The 23,329-nt window shown below is 36.5% G+C and overlaps 1 protein-coding gene across 4 annotated transcripts in view; it reads right to left on the bottom strand.

Annotated features, from left to right (window-relative positions):
• Positions 1–9,652: 9,652 nt before the first annotated feature.
• ATG4C (autophagy related 4C cysteine peptidase) overlaps positions 9,653–23,329 on the bottom strand; it is a 103,827-nt gene continuing 90,150 nt past the window's right edge. For all 4 annotated transcript variants that reach the window (XM_066376470.1, XM_066376472.1, XM_066376469.1 and 1 more), the window contains exon 11: positions 9,653–10,784. In XM_066376470.1, the coding sequence (XP_066232567.1) occupies positions 10,617–10,784 (168 nt within the window). In that variant the 3' untranslated portion in view covers positions 9,653–10,616. The remainder of the gene's footprint in view (positions 10,785–23,329) is intronic.

Below are 23,329 nucleotides of genomic sequence, written 5' to 3'. Positions count from 1 at the left end.
TTTCCTTCCTCTCTGTGTTTCTCTTCCCCTCCCACAGCCAAGTCTCCACTGGAGCAAAAGTTGGCCCGGGCGCTGAAGATGGCTCCATGGCCTCCACCTCAGGCGCTAGAATAGCTCTAATTGCAATGGAGCAATGGCCCAGATGGGCAGAGCACCACTCCCTAGTGAGCATGCCAGGAGTCTGTCTCTCTGCCTCCCCACCTCTCACTTCAGAAAAATACTACAAAAGAAAAAAAATTAATATCTGAAATGTTAATAGCAAAACCTAGTCTCTTACTATTGAAGTCCAATAGGAGGATCCTCCTATCATAATTCTAACAGAACAGCCATATTACTTTCCCTCAATCCAGGCTGAAAGAGATTATCCCCAAGCTTTATTGACTGAGTTCACTGGCTGTCAGAATTTGAAATAGAATATATGTTCAAAACAAAGTTTGAGAGTCACATCAGAGAAATGGCACCATGAGGAGTACTCCCGATACCTCTCCCTAAAACTTCAACAACTTCAACAACTAGAGACAGAAAGACAATCTCAGGAGCATCTGAAATACACATACATCAAACAAAGGTACAATTGGGTGAAAAGGTGGCTGAATATATAACCTACTCTGAAGGAAATAAGACAGAGAATGGAGTATTCTGCTTTCCTCACTGACCTGAGCAAGGGCTGCTTTCACTTGGAACTGAGAGGGCTGGGGGTGCAGAAAAAGCTGGGCTAGGGCAGAGACGTTCAAGCCAAGGAGAGAGTGGGCTCGCGGCTCAGTCCACACCAAGCTAACACCAGCAGCAGACCCCAGCAGAGGTGGGCGAGCAGTTGCCTTGTTTACTCCCGGTATCCTGGTCAGCAAGCGCGGGCAGTGTGCGAGTGGATCCACCTGGCGCTTCGGGCGTGGGTGCCTGCATTCCTGGATGAGGGGTCTGGGTCAGAGACTGTCAGCAGTGACCCTCTGTGTGGGCTGAGACCAGAGTTCCTGTATAATCCAGCTTCCCAAACAACAGCTCGCGGTAAGTGCACAAAAGCCGGCTTCCCTACACCTGGACCTGTCTGGGCACAGCACCTCCGCCAGCCATACAAGCTAACAAAGCACACTCCTGGAGAAGAGAACTGTGGAAGTGGTGGGGGGAATGGCATGCAGACAGCCTTTGGAGAGCAGACCTGCGGAGTGCTGAGGCATACTAGACATGCCCAGAGGCTCATAGAAAGACACCTGAAAGGCAATCGGCTCCCAGCCCTGCCTGATTATGCTGGCGGCTCTGGCTGGCAAAGCCTTACCCAGAACCTTGCGTTGAATGGAAACAGAGGGGGAATTTGGCGGCTCTTAGAGCAGGGGTCCCCAAACGTTTTACACAGAGGGCCAGTTCACTGTCCCTCAGACCATTGGAGGGCCGGACTATAAAAAAAAAAACTATGAACAAATCCCTATGCACACTGCACATATCTTATTTTAAAGTAAAAAAACAAAACAGGAACAAATACAATATTTAAAATAAAGAACAAATAAATTTAAATCAACAAACTGACCAGTATTTCAATGGGAACTATGCTCCTCTCACTGACCACCAATGAAAGAGGTGCCCCTTCTGGAAGTGCGGCGGGGGCCGGATAATTGGCCTCAGGGGGCCGCATGTGGCCGTGGGCCATAGTTTGGGGACCCCTGTCTTAGAGCCTCTTGCTCTCCAGGCAGTGGCTGGGGCAACTTCACAGCTGGGTCCCAGGCTGCTGGTTCAGGAAGGAGAGATTTGGGTAGAGGCTCCAGGAAAACGGACCCTCCCATTGTCGGAGCCTGCAAATGCTAACAAGCCCCACCTACCAACAGGACTGAGGCCTAGTTTATGTCATCACCATAGCGACACAACAGCAAATCTCTGCCTAAGAGTGCCACAGGGGCAGAACCTGGGGTACAGTGCCACCAGCCAAAAAGAGAAAGAAGAAATAAAAAGGAAGATAACTTCTCAAAACCAGAAAAAATCCACAGTGTTTATAACTTTTTCCATTTTTTCTTGTATTTTTTATCTTTTTTTTTCCTTCCACCTTGGTCATTTTATCCTCTTTCCATTTTATTCTTTTCTTTTCATTTTGAATGTTATTACCCACAGGTGTTACATTTTCCATTCTTTTTTTTCCTATGAGTGTTACATTCCAAAAATCTTAACTCAATTTTTTTTTTCTCTCTCTCTCTTTGTTTCTTCTTTTCTATTTCATTTTTCTCTCATTTGGCCATCATTTACAAACAAATTATTTTATTCTTGATACAAATTTTTTCCTTGTGGCATTTTATGGGTTCTTGCCTCGTTTTTTGCCTCTTTGTCACTCCTCCCCAACCCAGGCCCTCTGTTCTACGTATTTTTGTTCCATTTAGCACAATAGAATTTTCAGTTTTTCACTGCATTTTCTCAAAAAAAAATTTTATTAACTCTTATTAGTATTATTAACAATACCACTCAAATGCCATTAAAGAAAAAGAAATCAAATATCATAGATACAAAAGACAGTGATGTAGCTCAGATAGATGAGGAAAAATCTATAGAAAAAAATTTTAGTAACTTAGAAACCTTGGAGTTAAATGATAGATAATTTAAAATTGAAGTCCTAAAAATACTCAGAGATATACAAGAAAGCACAGAAAGGCAATTTAGGGAGCTCAAAAAACAATTCAATAAACAGAAAAAATACTTCACCAAGAAAATTGAAACTATAAAAACAAATCAAACAGAGATGAAAAACTCAATTCATGAACTGAAAAACGAGGTAACAAGCTTAGCTAATAGAACAGGCCAGATACAGGAGAGAATTAGTGACGTAGAAGACAAGGAACAAGAGGTACTACAGAGAGAAGAGGAGAGAGACTCAGAATTTAAAAAAAGTGAGATAGCCCTACAGGAATTGTCTGACTCCATCAGAAAGAGCAACATAAGAATAATGGGTATATCAGAAGGAGAACAGAGAGAAAATGGAATGGAGAACATATTCAAACAAATAATAGACGAGAATTTCCCAAGCCTATGGAAAAAACTAAAGCCTCAAATTCAAGAAGCAAACAGAACACTGAGTTATCTTAACCCTAACAAACCTACTCCAAGGCATATCATAATAAAATTGGCACAAACCAACGACAAAGAAAAAATTCTCAAGGCAGCCAGGGAAAAGAAGAATACAACATATAAAGGAAGGCTCATTAGATTATCAACAGATTTCTCAGCAGAAACTCTATAAGCTAGAAGAGAGTGGACCCAAATATTTAAAGTTCTGAAAGAGAGGAACTTCCAGCCAAGAATACTATACCCATCAAAGGTATCCTTCAAATACGAATGAGAAATAAAAACATTCACAAATACAAAAAAGATGAGGGAATTTATCACCAGAAAACCCCCCCTTCAGGAAATACTAAAGGGGGTTTTCCAACCAGACACAAAGAACAAAACAAAACAAAACTACAAGTAAAAGCTCTATCAAGATAGCAATAAAAACAAGATTAATCTGTGACAAAGAAACAAAAAAGATGGAGTGCAGAAGCACTCATGAGATAATGTACTACAATGAACATAATATGTATGCTTTCCATTACTTAATGGTAACCATCCCTGAAAAAACCAACACAGAAGTACATGGCTTGAAAAAAGAAGTAACAGAGAAAAGAAGTATGGATTACAACCAAACAAAAACAAATGATAGAAAAATAAAAGAGAAGAACCAAACAAGATACTAAACTATCAGAAAGCAATATATAAAATGGCAATAGGAAACCCTCAAATGTCAATAATTACACTAAACGTAAATGGATTGAACTCACCAATAAAAAGACAGAGTAGCAGAATGGATTTTTTAAAAATCCAACTGTATGCTGCCTACAAGAAACACATCTAAGCTACAGGGATAAAAACAAATTCAAAGTGAAAGGTTGGAAAACAATACTCCAAGCAAATAATATCCAAAAAAAGCAGGTGTAGCAATACTCATATCTAACAATGCTGACTACAAGACAGCAAAGGTAATCAGAGACAAAAATGATCATTTCATAATGATAAAGGGGACATTAAATCAAGAAGACATAACACTTCCTAATAAATATGCACCAAACCAAGGAGTACCAAAATATATAAGACAGCTACTGACACTCCTAAAAACAAAAACCGACAAAAATACAATCATACTTGGAGACCTCAATACCCTGTTGATGGCTCTAGATCGTTTATCCAAACAGAAAATCAATAAAGAAATATTGGCCTTAAATGAAACACTAGAACAATTGGATATAATAGACATCTACAGGACATTTCATCCCAAAGCAACAGAGTATATATTTTTCTCTAGTGCACATGGAACATTCTCAAAAATTGACCATATATTGGGCCACAAAAATAACATCAACAAATTCAGAAAGACTGAAATTATACCAAGCATATTTTCTGATCATAAAGCCTTAAAACTAGAATTCAACTGCAAAAAAGAGGTAAACAAACCCACAAAAATGTAGAAACTAAACAACATACTTTTAAAAAATGAGTGGGTCAAAGAAGAAATGAGCGCAAAGATCAAAAGACACATACAAGCCCTGGCCAGTTGGCTCAGCGGTAGAGCGTTGGCCTGGCGTGCGGGGGACCCAGGTTCGATTCCTGGCCAGGACACATAGGAGAAGCGCCCATTTGCTTCTCCACCCCCCCTCCTTCCTCTCTGTCTCTCTCTTCCCCTCCCGCAGCCAAGGCTCCGTTGGAGCAAAGATGGCCCGGGCGCTGGGGATGGCTCCTTGGCCTCTGCCCCAGGTGCTAGAGTTGCTCTGGTTGCAGCAGAGCGACGCCCCAGAGGGGCAGAGCATCGCCCCCTGGTGGGCAGAGCGTGGTCCCTGGTGGGCATGCCAGGTGGATCCCGGTCGGGCACATGCGGGAGTCTGTCTGACTGTCTCTACCCGTTTCCAGCTTCAGAAAAATACAAAAAAAAAAAAAAAGATACATACAGGCAAACTAAAATAACAATACAACATATCATAATCTCTGAGATGAAGAAAAAGCAGTAATAAGAGGGAAGTTCATATCACTTCAGGCCTATATGAACAAACAAGAGAAAGCCCAAGTAAACCACTTAACTTCACATTATAAGGAACTAGAAAAAGAAGAACAAAGACAACACAAAACCAGCAGACAAAGAAAATAATAAAATTCAGAGCAGAAATAAACAAAATAGAGAACAGAAAAACTACAGAAAAAATTAATAAAACAAGAATCTGGTTCTTTGAAAAGATCAACAAAATTGACAAACCCTTGGCAAGACTCATCAAGGAAAAAAGAGAAAGGACTCATATAAACAAAATCCAAAATGAAAGAGGAGAAATCACCACGATATCATAGATATACAAAGAATTATTGTAGAATGCTATGAAAAACTATATGCCACCAAATTTAACAATATAGAAGAAATAGATAAATTCCTAGAACAATACAATCTTCCTAGAGTGAGTCATGAAGAAGCAGAAAGCCTAAACAGACCCATAAGCAGGGAGGAAATAGAAACAACTATTAAAAACCTCCCAAAAGCCCTGGCCGGTTGGCTCAGTGGTAGAGCGTCGGCCTGGCATGCAGAAGTCCCGGGTTCGATTCCCAGCCAGGGCACACAGGAGAAGCGCCCATCTGCTTCTCCACCCCTCCCCCTCTCCTTCCTCTCTGTCTCTCTCTTCCCCTCCCGCAGCGAGGCTCCATTGGAGCAAAGATGGCCCGGGCACTGGGGATGGCTCCTTGGCCTCTGCCCCAGGCACTAGAGTGGCTCTGGTCGCAACAGAACGACACCCCGGAGGGGCAGAGCATTGCCCCCTGGTAGGCAGAGCGTCGCCCCCTAGTGGGCGTGCCGGGTGGATCCCGGTCGGGCGCATGCTGGAGTCTGTCTGACTGTCTCTCCCCGTTTCCAGTTTCAGAAAAATACAAAAAAAAAAAAAAAAACCTCCCAAAAAATAAAAGTCCAGGGCAGATGGCTATACTAGTTAATTTTATCAAACATTCAAAGAAGATTTGGTTCCTATTCTACTCAAAGTCTTCCAAAAAATTGAAGAAGAAGCAATACTGCCAAACACATTTTATGAGGCCAACATAACTCTCATACCAAAACCTGGCAAGAACAATACAAAAAAAGAAAACTACAGGCCAATATCTCTAATGAATACAGATGCAAAAATCCTAAACAAAATACTAGCAAATAGAATACAACAACACATTTAAAAAGTAATTCATCATGATCAAGTGGGATTCATCCCAGAATCACAAGGATGATTCAACATACATAAAACAGTTAACATAATACATAATATCAACAAAACAAAGAACAAAAACCATATGATCTTATCAATAGATGCAGAAAAGATATTCGATAAAATACAACATAATTTTATGCTTAAAATACTTAACAAAATGGGTATAGAAGGAAAATATCTCAACATAATAAAGGCCATCTATGATAAACCATCAGCTAACATCATATTAAATGGCATAAAACTCAGGACTTTTCCCATAAAATCAGGAACAAGACAATGTTCACCACTCTCTCCACTCTTATTCAACGTAGTGCTAGAAGTTCTAGCCAGGGCAATCAGACAAGAGAAAGAAATAAAAGGCATTCATATTGAGAAAAAAGAAGTAAAGGTTTCACTTTTTGCAGGTGATATGATCCTGTACATTGAAAACCCCAAAGACTCCGCAGAAAGACTACTAGAAACAATAAACAATACAGTAAGGTCGCAGGATACAAAATTAATATAAAAAAGTCCATTGCCTTCCTATATGCCAACAATGAAACATAAGAAAACAAGCTCAAAAAAATAATCCCCTTTATGGTTGCAACAAAAAAAATCAAATATCTAGAAACAAACATAACAAAGAACGTAAAGGACCTATATAATAAAAACTACAAAGCATTGTTAAGGGAAATCAAAAAAGATACAATGAAATGTAAAAATATTCCTTGCTCTTGGATAGGAAGAATAAATATAGTCAAAATAAGTTTATTACCCAAAGTGATATACAAATTTAATGCAATTCCCATCAAAATTCCAATGTCATTTTTTAAAGAAATGGAACAAAAAATCATCAGGTTTATATGGAACTATAAAAAACCCGAATAGCCAGAGCAATCCTAAGGAAAAAGAACGAAGCTGGGGGCATTACAATACCTGACTTCAAATTATATTATAGAGCCACAATAATCAAAACAGCATGGTGTTGGCAGAAAAATAGACACACAGACCAATGGAACAGAATAGAAAGCCCAGAAATAAAACCACATGTATATGGTCAAATAATTTTTGATAAAGGGGCCAACAACACACAATGGAGAAAAGAAAGCCTCTTCAACAAATGGTGCTGGGAAAACTGGAAAACCACATGCAAAAGAATGAAACTCGACTACAGTTTGTCCCCTTGTACTAAAATTAATTCAAAATGGATCAAAGACCTAAGTATAAGACCTGAAACAATAAATTACATAGAAGAAAACATAGGTACTAAACTCATGGACCTTGGTTACAAATAGCACTTTATGAATTTGACTCCAAAGGCAAGGGAAGTGAAGGCAAAGATAAATGAATGGGACTACGTCAGACTTCTGTACAGCAGAAGAAACTGACAATAAAACAGACAGCCAACTAAATGAGAGATGATATTTTCAAACAACAGCTCAGATGGGGCCTAATATCCAAAATATACAAAGAACTCATAAAACTCAACAACAAACAATCCAATAAAAAAAATGGGAAGAGGACATGAACAGACACTTCTCCCAGGAAGAAATACAAATGGCCAACAGATATATGAAAAGATGCTCATCTTCATTAGTTATTAGAGAAATGCAAATCAAAACTACAATGAGATACCACCTCATACCTGTTAGATTAGCTATTATCAACAAGACAGGTAATAACAAATGTTGGAGAAGCTGTAGAGAAAAAGGAACCCTCATCCACTGTTGGTGGGAATGTAAGGTAGTACAACCACTATGGAAAAAAGTATGATGGTTCCTCAAAAAATTAAAAATAAAACTACCATATGACCCAGCAATCTTTCTACTGGGAATATATCCCCATAAGTCAAAAACACTGGTACATAAAGACACATGCAGCCCCATGTTCAATGCAGCATTGTTCACAGTGGCCAAGACATGGAAACAACCAAAAAGCCCTTCATGATTGGATAAAGAAGATGTGGTACATATATACTATGGAATACTACACTCAGCCATAAGAAATGATGACATTGGATCATTTACAACAACATGGATAGATCTTAATAACAATATGTTGAGTGAAATAAGTAAATCAGAAAAAACTAAGAACTATATGATTCCATACATAGGTGGGACATAAAAATGAGACTCAGGAACATGGACAAGAGTGTGGTGGTTACCGGGGTGGGGAGGGGAACGGATGGGGTGGGGGGAGAGGAGGGGTGCAAAGAAAACCAGATAGAAGGTGACAGAAGACTATATGACTTTGGGTGATGGGTATGCAACATAATCAAATGTCAAAATAACCTGGAGATGTTTTCTCTGAACCTATGTACCCTGATTGATTAATGTCACCCCATTAAAATAAATAAATAAATAAATACAAAACAAAATTTTAAACCAGAATATACAGGTCCTCCATTCTAATTATAATGATGTCGTTTTGTTGCTGCCTTTCCAGTAAAGGATTATCATAACTTTTTGTCTGGTCCTCATCTGAAGTTGAATTAATAGACAAGATAAATCCATCAGCCTATCTCTCAGATTTCATGAATGCATGCATTCATCGATACATATTATTAAAAACTTTAATAATTTCTAATTCTAAACATTTACTCTTAGTTATGGGGGTGACTATGGTAAGTTTACTTATTTTGTCTACACAATATTCAGGGTATTTCTAATGTAATTCAATGAAAAGAAAGTTTCTGCCTCCTCTCACTTCCACCCTGTCCAGGTATAATTTTATCTCATTTCCATATCCTACTTAAAAATCATCCCAAATATGCTGAGAACAGAATGTTATCCTAAGTTTCTACAGAGTTCTTGTCAGAGAACACTTACAATTAGTCCTGATTTACTAGAAGGTATGGGTGTGCTTACTCAATGTACTTGTTGAATCCAATCCTGTGAATTCTGTAGGTATGCAGAATAACAAATTGCAGTAATTTAGATGAGAGGACTGCAGTGTATAAAATCAGGCATACTACTCACTAGCTTCTTGTTTCTGTACTCCTTTGGCCTTCTAGGAAAATTAGTACTGGACTTAATTTGTCCAAATCTTATCCAGGGAAAAGAAAAATTTTAGATTTCAGACGCTTTGTTTCAGTTCAATAAACTATCTTCACTGGGAAATGCCAACCCTAATTTCTCTCATCAGGCACAGTAAAGCAGTCTGCCCACACTCGGCTTCCACTTTGTGTGTATCTCTAAACCTAACAAATAAGCATTCTGATGGTAGAGACCAATGACTTTAAATGATATACAATTTCATGTCTTTATAAGTCACCTTATAAAAGTGAAACATGGAGGCTCCACAAAATAAGTTAATCTTTTACTTTCAGTGCAACAATATTATTTGCCTTCATTATAAATAGAGTTCACTGAAGACAATGATTTTTCAAATGAAAGGATTAAAATAATTCTATTAAGACCAAAACAAAGGCATTTATGTTCTCACATCTTTATTAAAGTATTTATTTTATAATCCTGGCTCAATAATAACTCTTGTACTTTTATATAACAAATCTGCCTGTAACTAACACATAATACACTTAAGGCTGATTCACCGTAGATGGCTTCAGCTTCTAAACACCACTACACTATTTACACAAATAACAAATTCACACAGAGGAGCATTCTTTGATATCTTCCTTGGCACTTATCTTTAGATTTTAAAACTGCACAGTAAATAGAGTTCCCATAAAATTTAATTTTTGAGATAGGAGACAAATACTCTTCTACTTTAGAGTTGCTTTTATCTAATTTGATTGGATGCCATTATTGTTAGTAACATAACCTTTAAATTGGAGCGAAAACCCAACACTTTATACGTATTTATGTCTCAGAGAAAGCTCAAAAGCAAGAGAAATGAGAAGCCATCATAAAATCATATTGCTAAATATTACCTAAACTCACAATTCTTATATAATTGTATGCACATAACAGCTAACAATTACTACTTAATATATCAAGATACACCCAAAAGTATCCGTTGGTTGCATTAATATTGGGAGGCCAGAAAATATGGAAGATTCATTCTCTGGTCTTCTCGTCATTAGTATTAACTGAAGCTTTCCAAACTTTTTGTTAATCCCAATGTTGGGGCCTATATTACAAAACCTGCAGGAGACTAGTGGCTTCAGGTGGAAGAATTCAAAGACTGGAGGCTTGCAGTTAAGGTAGCGTTAAAAGATCTTAGCAAAAGAGGAATGCAGCCAGAATCACTTGTTACTTAATCAGAAATCAAGACTCATTAAATCATTTCTCTTTCATAAAAATATCTTTAAAACATGTATATTTCCAAATGTTCTTTTTTTTTTTAAGATACTTGTGAAAATAAACAGGTTTAATGTACACTTGTTTCTCATCCTTTCCCCTCTATGGAGTCCTCATCAAACACAGAAGTGCTTATCTTTCAAAGCAAGACAAATTCTTCTGTGCTAAATCTTTTTAACCTGTTCTTTTCATCCTCTGAGAAAAGGTCTTCTTTATTGGTTGTAGTAGATGTAAAATCATAGTCTCTGGAATGACCATTTACAAAAGTAAATAAGGGATATTTCTCTTTTGAAGAAATTTTCAGCATCTGTAACAGAAAGTAGAGAAGAATCCTTTATCCAACAATACACAGTAGGACCACATGACAAAAATCTAATGTTTTAGCCCTGAATCTCTCATTAGCCTTTCTCATTTACATTTATTCAGTACTATCACTTTGATGTTCCGGCTGAAAGACAAAATTGATCAGCACTGTATAGTTTATTGATACCTAAACACCTGCTTCTCCATTAAGATTAACCATCAAAAATTAAGTACTCCCCCTTACCTAAAATCAGTCTACTGGTCACATTAGTTTGAAAGCATACTCTAAAAAGTTAATATTTAACTTCTTTTAGCAGTACTGGACAATGAAACAAAATGGTATCACTGACTATACAGTGAAATATTGTGAAGGATTGCTTGGTACCAAAAAAAGAAGCATTAACTGAGTCAGAAGGTCCATTCTAACTTCAGTTCTACAACTTACCTTGATAGAATCTTCAACAAATCCCTCTACCTAAGTGTCATCTATAAAATGGGTCAACAGCTATCCAATCTCCTTACCTCAGAGAATGGTTAAGATGACCAAAAGCAATAATAAAAAGTGATTTTTAAAATTAAATTTGGTCTTTCTAAAGATCACTATATTTGAAAAGATATTTCTTGCCCTGGCCGATGGCTCAGTGGATAGAGCACCAGCCTGGCATATGGACATCCCAGGTTCAATTCCCAGTCGGGGCAGACAGAAGTGACCATCTGCTTCTCCCCCCCTCCATCTTCTCTTTCTCTCCTTCTTCCTCTCCTGCAGCCAGTGGCTCAACTGGTTCCAGTGTGGCCCCAGGCACTGAAGATAGCTCCACTGGAGCACATCAACCTCAAGCACTAAAAATAGCTCAGTACTTGAGCATCAGCCTGAGATAGGATTGCCGGGTGGATCCTAGTCAGGGTGCATGCAGGAGTCTGCCTCACTATCTCCCCTCCTCTCAACTAAAAAAAAAATTTTTTTTCTGCAAAAATCTAGTCAACATAAAAAATTGTATTCTTATATATAGTAGTAAATCACACTTTGCCTATTACCTTCTAGAGTTACATTAGATAATTCAGAAGTAAAAAAAGCAATACCTGGAATTTTGTGGGGACATCATTAACTTTTACAACCTCCAGCAACTTGGTATTCATTTAGAAGACAATAACACATTCTAAACTATTTTAAATATTTCTATTAAACAGGTATTATTTTAAAATGTAAACATTTTCATTCAGAAATACATTAAAATTTTTGAATGAAGGATGTTTTGATAAAAACCAACTTTTCTTTTAAAAATTTTTTAAATTTATTTTTAGAGAGAGAGGAAGAGAGAGGGAGGGAGAGAGAGAGAGAGACAGAGAAGGGAGAGGAGCAGGAAGTATCAACTCCCAGGCAAGCCCAGGGTTTCAAAGCAGCGACTTCAGCGTCCCAGGTCAACGCTTTATCCACTGCGTCACCACAGGTCAGCCCCTTTTTTTTTTTTTTTGAAACAAACTTTTCTATAGGTAATCAGGAACTATTTTTGAAGGATGATTTTTGAAGTTTATGTGAGTTACAAAGAATTCTGAAAATAATAGCAAGAGTACAGGGTGGAACAAAGGTAGGTTTATAGTTGTTCATGTGGAAAATAATACAATCATTAATAAATGATAATACAAGAATAAATTCTGTGTTTCACAGACTCACAAGTATAAACCTACCTTTGTCCCACCCTGTCCATCATTCATCATGATAATTAAATACAATTTGTTCTTAGAGGATAATTTCTGGCATAAAAATAAAATTCTATCAAATGCTACTATTCAACTGAAGGATAATCAAATTCTTGTATAATATATTTATAGATTCTCCTAAAACATGGCTAAAGTAAATATGTACCCCTGGCATACATATACTATGTTAAATTTAAAAAATTTCAATGACAGAGTTAATATAATATACATTTTAACTGAATACAAATGAACCATTTAAAATTAACCAAGTAGTTAAAAAACTAGATGTGATGAAAATCAGATCCTATAATTTACACTGTGCTCCTAATTTATATATTACTCAAATTTAATTTATGTTCTACAAAAAAAAGAGAGAAGAGAAAAAATGTAGAAAATGAAAAATAAGAGAGGGGGCTGACATCTGATCAGTTAGTTTCACTTACAGCCAATGGCTGGAATATAGTCCAAAACTGTTGTCATTTTGTATTCATTTAATGTCACTTGTAAAAATCCAGTATCTACATAACATTTTCAAATCAACACAGCGGACTTAACATTATCATCTCTTCATCCTTCCCTTCAAGATTAGGATAGTCATTTAGGTTTATTAGTTGCCCATCAACTAAGATTCAAATCTGTGCCCTATGGCAAAATGTTCAAAAGGAACCCTCTAGCCTTTAATTATAAAATTCACTTACTTTGTGCACACTCACTTGCAAGGTAAGGCCTCCTGATGCATATTATATTGATTTAGGCTTTAATTATCATTTTTCTAGCTTTTCTGAGCTCAAATTTTTTTTTAACTTTTCCATTGATTTGAGAGAAGTGAGAGAGTATGTAGGGAAGGAGGGGAAAGAGGAAGAGAGAGAAGCACCAACTCATTCCACTTAGTTGTTTAATTTAGTTGTTCACTCATTGCCTATTTCTCATATGTGCCCTGACAAGGAATTAAACCCACGACCTTGGCACACCAGGATGACGTTCTATCCACTGAGACACCCGGCTAGGGCACATGGATGTTTATATAGATAGCAGCTTTATTCATTATTGCCCAAACTTAAAAACAACAAAGATGTCTTCAGTAGGCAAACAGATAAACTGTGGTATATCTAGACAATGGATTATTATTTAGCACTAAAAAGAAATGAGCTATCAAGCCATAAAAAGACAAAAAGGAACCTTAGATGCATACTGCTAAGTGAAAGAAGCTAATCTGAAAAGGCTACAGACTGTGTGATTCCAACATGACATTCTGGAAAAGGCAAAACTCTGGAGACAATAAAAAGAGTGATGGCTAGGGAGCAGTGGAGGGAATAGTAGATACAGGAAAAAGCTTTGTTATCTAAAAGGCAAGTCATAGATTTCTTTTCAGGTCAGACATTTCATCACATTTTTCCTATGTAGTAAGTTGACAGGTTTCAGAAGTTATAAAGGAAAAACTAGAGGATGGAAATTAAGCAGTTTCCTCCATCATACGGCTAGTAGTTGTAAGTAAGAACAGAAATAGACCAGGAGATGACCACCTCTCCCCAGGCCAAATCCTTTTCCACTAGTCTCTGCCAGCACACATGTAAAATTATAGCCAGTACAGGGCAGTCTACACCTATGTGGCCTATAGTCACCACAGTGGAGCTACACTTAATGTGGGGGTTAGGTTCTAAAATCAGCCCATAATATGAAAATCAAATATATGCAAAATCCATATAGTCAGAATTACATTAAAAAAGGCTTTATATTGTGTAGAGGACATAATTTTGTATATATAACCCTGTCCCCCCTGTTGAATACCCTGTATAAATGTACAATACAGCACAATACATAGTAATGTCCAGTATATAATAAAGAGTACACACTGAAATACACATACCTGTTTTATTATGAGTTCATGTAGCTAAGTTGAAGTTAAATGTGCTCATGATGTTAACTCCACTGTATCTCCTTAATGCTCAATCTTAAATTGCTGTAACCCAACTTTACCCCTCCCTGTTCTGAAAACCTTCTTCTAGTCCTCAAATAAAAAGGCCTTTTATTAATTACAATTCTCCTGATAATCCCACAGCAAATAATGCTTCTGAGCATTTCTTTCTTAAAATATTTTTTCCCTTGATTTCTGTAATATTTCCCTTTCCTGTTTCTCCTATTTTCTGAACTATCTCTTCTTTCATTAATTCCACTTGTTCTTGCATTCCAAAAAGTAGATATTAATCAAATATTGATCTTTTATGTTCTCTCTATATAATATTTTATTTACCTTCTCTCTAAAAAATATTATCCACTCTCAATTTCAATCATTTCACTATTAGGCTTTATTATCATCCATGTTTTCCACAAAAGGGAACTGAAATATTGAGAGGTTAAGTGAGTTGTGTAAGTTCACACAGCTAGTAAATGATAGAGACAGGAATTTAAGCTCAGTCAGTCTGATTTTACTGTTACGACTATAGTAAGTGAAGGCATGTTGCAATATCAGCTCAAATTCATCATACCAAAATAAAATGATTATTTCTTCCTTCCAACATTAGCTCCTTTCCAGTTTTCCCTATTTTTGTCATTGGTAACATAATTTATATTAATTAGAAGTGGTTTTTTGTTTGTTTGTTTTTTGGCAAGTGGCAAACAAAACAAAATAAAACACAATTAATAATGGCTTTGAAGAACGGGATTGTTTTTATCGCGTAACAAAATTTCTGACATTGCTACTTTAGGATATCGATGTCAGTTTCTACAGTTCTCTGGGCCTTTCCCTCATGATCACAGAGGACTGCTGCAATGCCAGGTGTTGGGTGTGCACCCAGCGCAGGGGTGGGTGAGTGGTGTAAGGGGAATGACAGCATTGCACCTATATCTACTATTTTACCAGAAGAGCAAAAGCTTTCCTGGAAACTTCCAGCACACATTCACTTATATTTCACTAGCCAAACTGTGTCTAAATACAAGGCAGACCAAGAAAAACAAGTATTTGGGTAGACACGCTGTTACCCCAAATAAAATCAGGGTTCTTTTAGCAAAAAAGAGAGAGGTGGATATTAAACAGGTAATGGTTCTTGCACGCCATTCAGAAAGAACCACGATAAAAATAAAAGAAGGTAACGTGGTAAGGAGGGACTGAAAGGTTTCGGTAGGATGTGTGGTCAGAAAAGGCCAAGGTGAGACCTGAATGACAATGAGTCAGACATAAATTTTAAGAATAGCACTCCAGGCAAAAAAACCAGCCAGTACTAAAGGCCTATGATGCCAGCACATGTAGCATGTTCAAAGAACAGAAGAATGCCAGTGGGCTCAGGGGCAGAGAAAAATAGAAAGAGTGGTACACAAAAGCCAGATGACACAGGCCATTGTTAGCCATGTTAACAAGTAATTTAAGTTTCACTGTTCCCTTAAACATTCTATCATTAACTTCTACAACCTCCCATAACATTCTCCCCGAGTGCTTCTGCTCATGATGTTTCTATCATCTAGCCATCCTCCATGCTTGCTTTCTGATTGTGGAAACTATCAGTCCTTCAAGTTTCAGCCCAAGTTACACTGAGAAGTAGCTTGATCTATATTCACTATTGCTTTCTGCAAAGTCCTACAGATTTATCTAATATGGGGTAAGGATTTGACTTAGTTTGAGTCAAAACTTGGTTGATACTTAAAAATTGTGTGATCCTGGACAAGTTACTTAAACAGACTGTCTTGTTTTTCTTAGTTGTAAAATATCATTATTGTAAAAGCTGTTTTATCGAGTTGTTGTGAGGATTAAGTCAGTAATACATGTAAAATAATTAGAAGATTACCTGGCATCTTATCTGTTGGCTATTATTGTTATTATTACCACTGTTATCATTATATTAGTCTTCTAACATTTATTAAATATACTCTTATATTTTATTATCCATTTCATGTCTTCCCAAATAAAGTACAAACCCCTGAAGATTTTAAAAGAAATCAGAGTTCCTATCATTAAACCCCAGAGGTAAAAAAAAAATCTATAAGGAAAAAAAAATCCCTCAGATTTCACTTGGAAAATACAGAAACAGAAGGAAGAGAAATATAATCATGAACATAATAAACCTGAACACTAATGTTTTGAAAAGGACATTTTACCAAAATAGTGATGGGCATGGGAAGTTGTGCACCATTGGAGAAAATGGGAATGCTGCCCTAGGAGAGGAAACACACTTATTCTCTTACTCCAGGAGACAAAGGAGTAAAAGTTATATGTAGACTGATTCCAACTCAATATAGGAAAATCTTCTTTAATAATAAGGGTCTGTCCAAAAATGGAAAAGACTCCCAAGGAAAAGAATTAATTCACCATTATCTGAAATAAAGATCAACTGTCTAGACCACAGATTGCTGTATAAATAGGAGACTGTACAGTATAGTACTTATAAGCACATAATCTCAAGTTAAACTATCTGAGGTTTGAATCTCAGCAATACCATTAAGTAGATGTGATCTCTGTGAAAGTTACTGAACCTTTGTAAATATAAGATTCCTCATCTGTACAATGCAGATACCTACTTACCTCAGAAGGTTTGTATAGACTAAGTGAGAAAATGTATATAATCTGTTTAGTATAGTATGTGACATATGGCAAAGACTCAACAAATGCTAGCTTTGGATCGAATCAGATCTCATGAATCTCTAATATTGAATGTCTGCATTATAAATTTTATTCTGTAACTACAGGACAACTGGTCACATCTAAATATTTTTTCCTGTTTTGATATGCATCCTATAATCAAATGATCAATTTCCTAATACATTTTTATTTGAGAATTTTCTGGCCTTAAATACCAGAATTATTAGGTACTCAGTTTACCACTGAACAGGAGTATTTTATTTGATAACAATCATTAGGCTAGGAATGATGAGGAAGAAAAGGGGGTGTAAGATAAGACAAATAATCAACATCAAGCCTTTTACAAGATAGAACAGCAAAGGTGGTACAATCTGAAGTTCAGGGGCTACGGGAGATATGTGTTGAAAGGATACCTAGGAAAGGTCAGCCAGTTCATCTTGTGGAACTCGGAGAGGAATACTACATAAAGGCACAAAAACAGTGTGAGACACAGACTGAAAGGGAAAATGACTGAAAGCCTGCACATAGACTCGGTTCCCAGTTCCTTTCTTGCAACCACTACCCCTTCTTTACCTCCCACCAGCCATCCCACACACAGAAAAATAAAGATTTATTTTTTGGAAAAAACAAATAAAGCTATAAACCCTAGTGCACCAGGCACAGTAAGGACTACAGAAGCTGAGGAATTAAGTGACAGTCTAAAATACGAAACTGGAGGGCCCTAACATCCTTCAGTTCCTGCTCCTGGAACACCACCAAGCAACATACATTCTACAGGCAGATAGCAGAACCTTTCTCCGAAAAAAATAAAACAACTCTAGAGAAAAGACAACCACTTACTAACATGGGGGGAGGTCACCCAATAAAAAGGCAGGTTCATCACCCAATTACTCAAGTAGGAAGGTCAGCGGCTAAAAAGCCATGCTCAAACATACAAAAATTCTACTCAGCTATTTAGTCCCTTACTCAAATATAAACAGACACGTAAGATTACCAGTCATTTGGAGGAAAGCATCTATGGGAAAAGTAGAAGATTAAAACAAAAAACAAAAACAAAACAAAACAAAAAGCATTCATAATTAACACAAACACCAATCAAGAAGGAGGAAAAAAAAAAACCTTCAAAATCACTCTAATTTCCTTGTGGAGAGAAAAAAAAAACTACATTCATATTTTTTTAAAAAGAGAGAGAGAATGTTATGAAAAAGGAATAATAGAAAAATAAAATAACTGCTAGAAATTTTAAAACCATAATTAAAATTTAAGAACAACAGAAGAGTTAGAGGGAGAGGACATCTCCCTGTATAAAATGATAAAGACATGGAAAATAGAAAAAAAAAGATGGAAAAATTACAGGAACAATTCAAAGGTCCAACAACTATATAATAAGAGTTCCAAAAAGAAAGAATGAAGAAAACAAAACAAAGAAGAGGAAATAATTTTTTTTTAATTTCAGGAAATTTCACAGAATGTAAAGAAACAGTACATTTGATGAAAAAGAATGTAAACCAAAATACATAATAAATTTTCAGAATACTAGCTACAAATAATAATAGTTAACAGTTTATATAGTACCTACCATAAATCAGACATTCACCTAGTAAATTGTTTAATCTTCACAATGATGCAACAGAGAGAAGTAGCCATCATAATTTTCATAAAATGAAATTACTACATGATTAGTAAACAATATTGTGGAGGCATAATGATGTGAAGAGCACTGCGTGGTCATTTAACCAAAATCTGAGAGAAGTAGAAATGGGGAGAAGGGATATGAAAAGAGAGCTAGTACTAGTAAGAAGAAACCAACAGATAATGTCTAAAATGGATTATCAAAAATGGCAAAATAAACATATGTAATGTAGAGCTGAAAACCTAAAAAAATACCTAGAAAAGTTCAAAATGACTATCTCTGAGGAGGTACTCTGTGGAGTGAGGAGTAACATGGCAAGAAACTCCTGTTTTTCAGCATAAGACTTTTATTGCAATTTCACTTTTTAAAAGATATGCATGTATTACATTGATGAAGATGAAAATTATTTTGGGGGGCCCAAACAGATAATGAGTTATATATTAAGTAAATGGACTATTATAAAGCCACAGCATTTTAAAGAAATTACAATAACAGAAATAGGTGAAAATATACCAGATCGTCTAAAATTACTGAGTTTCTTGGTAATTTGTAAGACAAATTTATAACTTCTCTTTAATCCATTCCTTCATTCAACAAATATTACATATTGAACTCCCACAATGTGGCAGGCAGCCTTAGGCACTGGGGACACAATAATTAGCAAAACCAACAAATATACCTTTCCTTGTCCAGATTACATTTCAGTGGAGTGGACAGATGATAAATAATATAAGCACGTGTTTATATTCAGATATAGCAGAATGTATATATGTGTGTGTGTTTGCATGCGTGCACTTAAATAAACGTGTTAGAGAAAAATAAAACGAGGGGAATAATAAATGCACAGTGAGTGGCCAGGGGAGATCTAAGAATACTCGAGGAAAGACCTGAAGAAGCAAAGGAGAGAGAACCAGGAGAATACCTGCAGGAAGAGAGCCGAGGCCCAGAAGGAGAAAGAATTCTTGAAACAGAAGGCACCTTGCATTTTCGCATTTTCAAGGAGGCTAGTGTGATCAGCCTTGACGGAGCTGGAGGAAGTGTGGTAAGGGATGAGGTCAGAGAGGTCATGGTGCTAGGGAGGTAATTCCATTTAGTTAAGAACTTGGAGCATCTTAAGCATTCATGTTTTTACTCTGAGTGAGTTGGAAAGCTACTGCAGGGTTTTGAATTTTTAAAAATGATACTATCTTATTTACATTTTAACAAAACTCACTCTGGCTGCTGTACTGAGAACAGACTACAGGTAAAGTAAGGGTGATCAGTAAGGAAGCTACGGCAATAATCCCAAGGAAGCTATGACGGTGGATCGCCGAGATAAGAAGATGTGAGAACGAAGGACTAAACCCTGGGTTCCTCCAACATTACGAGGCTGGAGAAAAGAACAGGCAAAGGAGACTTGAGAAGGAACAACTGGGAAAGAATGAGGTAAACAAGAGTTTGGTTGAAGAAGGTGCTTGAAAGACACAGTGGGTGGTCTATGTAAAATGCTAATGTGAAGATGAGTAAGATGAAGACTAAGATATGATCAATTTACTTAGCAATGGGGGTCAAGTAATCCTGAAAAGGAGTTTTGGTGAGTGGTAAGGATAAGAACACTCAAATATTTGTTGACTGACTGAACGGCCACAATGATGAACTACTAATTTTCCCCCATAGGCACCTAGATGTGAAACAGACTTGTCTTGGAGATTTTCCTGTCACTTGCCCAGGCCAAGTGGCTGCTTGGTTTTATTGATTCTACTTTCACACACACTCTTGAAAGAGTCCCTTCCTTTCTAACCACACAGCTCTGTCTTCATCAAGGTCTTTGAAGAAGACATTACAAATCAATGAAGAAAAGTTAGACTTTTTAATACATAATGCTGGAACAAAGATGAAAATAAACAAATACCTACCTTAAGACACATACAAGCTCTAAATGTAAAACTTTAAAGATTTTGGAAGAAATGCAGGAACACTGGTTAGTAAAGATTTCTTTGATATAAAATTTAAAACCCATAAAGAAAGATTTCCTAATTTGACTAAAATTAAAGATACCATTAACAAGTGAAAATAATAGCCTAGGAGAATATATTTGCAATACATAGAGCCAACAAAGGGTAGTATCCAGAATTATAAATTTGACTTGATTTTCTTCAAATCAAACAGCCTTAAAAAAAAGAGAAAGAAAATGAACAAGAAATTCACAAGAGGAGCTAAATGGGCCAAAAAATCTTGGTAAGATGTTCAGTCTCACTAGCAAATGGGGAAACACAAATTAAAATTACAAAGAGATTCTATTCATATCCATAAGATTGGTTCAAACTTTAAAAGTCTGACAATATCAAGTATTGATAAGAATGTCAAACATTAGAAATTCGCACATACTGCTTGGTATGATCACTTCAGAGAGCTTTTAAAAATTCTAGCAAACCTAAAAATATGTATAACCTAAGACTCAGCAATTCCACTCTAACGCATCTACAGTATATAATTCTAAATAAAGTGTTTCACATACACAAAGAGATATGAACAAGAATATTTCATACACATTATTTATAATTAGAAAATAAAATCATCTAGATGACCATCAATGAAAGAAAGTTTAAGTAAATATACTTATTGTAGAGGCCCTGGCCAGTTGGCTCAGTGGTAGATCGTCGGCCTGGCGTGCAGGAGTCCCAGGTTTGATTCCTGGCCAGGGCACACAGGAGAAGCGCCCATCTGCTTCTCCACCCCTCCCCCTCTCCTTCCTCTCTGTCTCTCTCTTCCCCTCCTGCAGCCAAGGATCCATTGGAGCAAAGTTAGCCCGGGCGCTGAGGATGGCTCTATGGCCTCTGCCTCAGGCACTAGAATGGCTCTGGATGCAACAGAGCAGCGCCCCAGATGGGCAGAGCATCGCCTCCTGGTGGGCATGCCGGGTGGATCCCGGTCGGGAGCATGCGGGAGTCTGTCTGACTGCCTCCCCGTTTCCAACTTCAGAAAAATACAAAAAAAAAAAAAAAAAAAAAAAAAATATATATATATATATATATATATATTGTAGAATGTACTACTCACTATGCAGCAGTTTAAATGAATAAGCTAGACCAACACGAATAAAAATAGACAATTTTTAGGTTACTCTTAAATGACAATGCTAGTTGCAGTAGGGTATATACATTTTTATATAAACATATCATTAATAAAAAGTTTCATAACATTCCAAACAGTATATATTATTAATGGCTATATAAAATATGGGTATTATACACAAATTTAGGATAGCTGTTAACTACTGGTAAGAAAGGAAGAGATTAAAACTGGGAATAGGTAACATTTCAATTATTCATGTAATTTTTTTTTCTTAATCTCAATGGTAGCACATGGGTGTTATTATGTAATTGCCTGTGTTTCTGTATGCTTGAAATTAATAAAATCAACATATTGCAAAATACAAACTTCCTCAGCATGGCATTTGAGACTCTCAAATATTCTGACTCCTTTTGTAGCCTCAGCTTTCACTGTTTCCTCTCAGGGTTTCCCAAGCCTTGGACATTTCTATACTTTTTATATTATTTTTGCTATGTATTCATCTCTATTATAATTAATATTTCTCTTTCCATCATTTTAACTTAAATAGCCTTATAACCCAATAACATGTTTGATATTCCAGTTATACTTTTCTCATATGAATATAAATAAATATGTAAGTATAAAGTATTTATACCAGCATTCAAATATTTATTCCAGTGCTACCTAATATCAAATATCACACGGTGGGTTGCACTGTCTTACACCAGTGGTTCTTGGATTTGGTGTGCAAGACTACTTGGGAGACTTGGTAGAAACTGAGCCTCCCGGCCACACCCTAGAGGTTCAGGCAGCCAGAGGACAGTCCTGCCTATAAGTATCCTTGGCACCTGCCAAACTGGACTATTTGCCATTCTCTTGACAAGCTCTACATTTTCCTCTTCCAATACCTTTTCTCTTCTTATTTCCTCTGCTTGAAGTACCCTGCCTTCTCCCTAAATCAACAGAAATTAAGCCTAAACTTTCAGGTCCAAATTAAGTATCACCATCACAATAAAGAATTTTGACTTGAATGAGACATCCCTCTCGATTCAATATCCTTCCTTCCCCTGTCAATGTATTTCTATTTCTGTAGAGATGCTTACAGTATTCAATGTAATGTATGTCTATTCCCCCTCCTGAACTATAAATGCTACTTGAGGGCAGTAGCCTTATACCTTGCTCAAAAGTAAGAATTATGTCTTGGTCATTTCATGTTTTTAATATAATAGTTACTCAGATACTTGCTGAACTGAGCTCTGCTAAACATAGAAGTAATTTAACAATTTTTTATAACATTTTAAAAATCATGCAGCTAAGGCTATAGAATATTCATTCATATAGCATTACAACTTAAACATTATAATCCAGACTGTCTACTTTCATTTTCAACACAAGAAAATTCAAAATATAAAATATACCCTATGAAGTAAAAATAATTTTAAGCTATTTTTATTTGTAGAGAGAAAAAAATATCATTTTACTCAAAATGCCAAATTCAGTTTTTAGGAAGGAAAGGAAAATTGTTTACATTATAAGCTTCTAAGCAAAACTAAATAATCAAGTTATTAATTGACAAAGTGAGTTTTTGACACTGCTACAAAAAGCTATTAACTTA

This window comes from Saccopteryx leptura, chromosome 3, assembly GCF_036850995.1.
Source record: "Saccopteryx leptura isolate mSacLep1 chromosome 3, mSacLep1_pri_phased_curated, whole genome shotgun sequence".
Lineage (NCBI taxonomy): Eukaryota > Metazoa > Chordata > Mammalia > Chiroptera > Emballonuridae > Saccopteryx > Saccopteryx leptura.
Note: the sequence above shows the minus strand (reverse complement) of the source record. Positions and strands in the feature narration are given on the sequence as shown.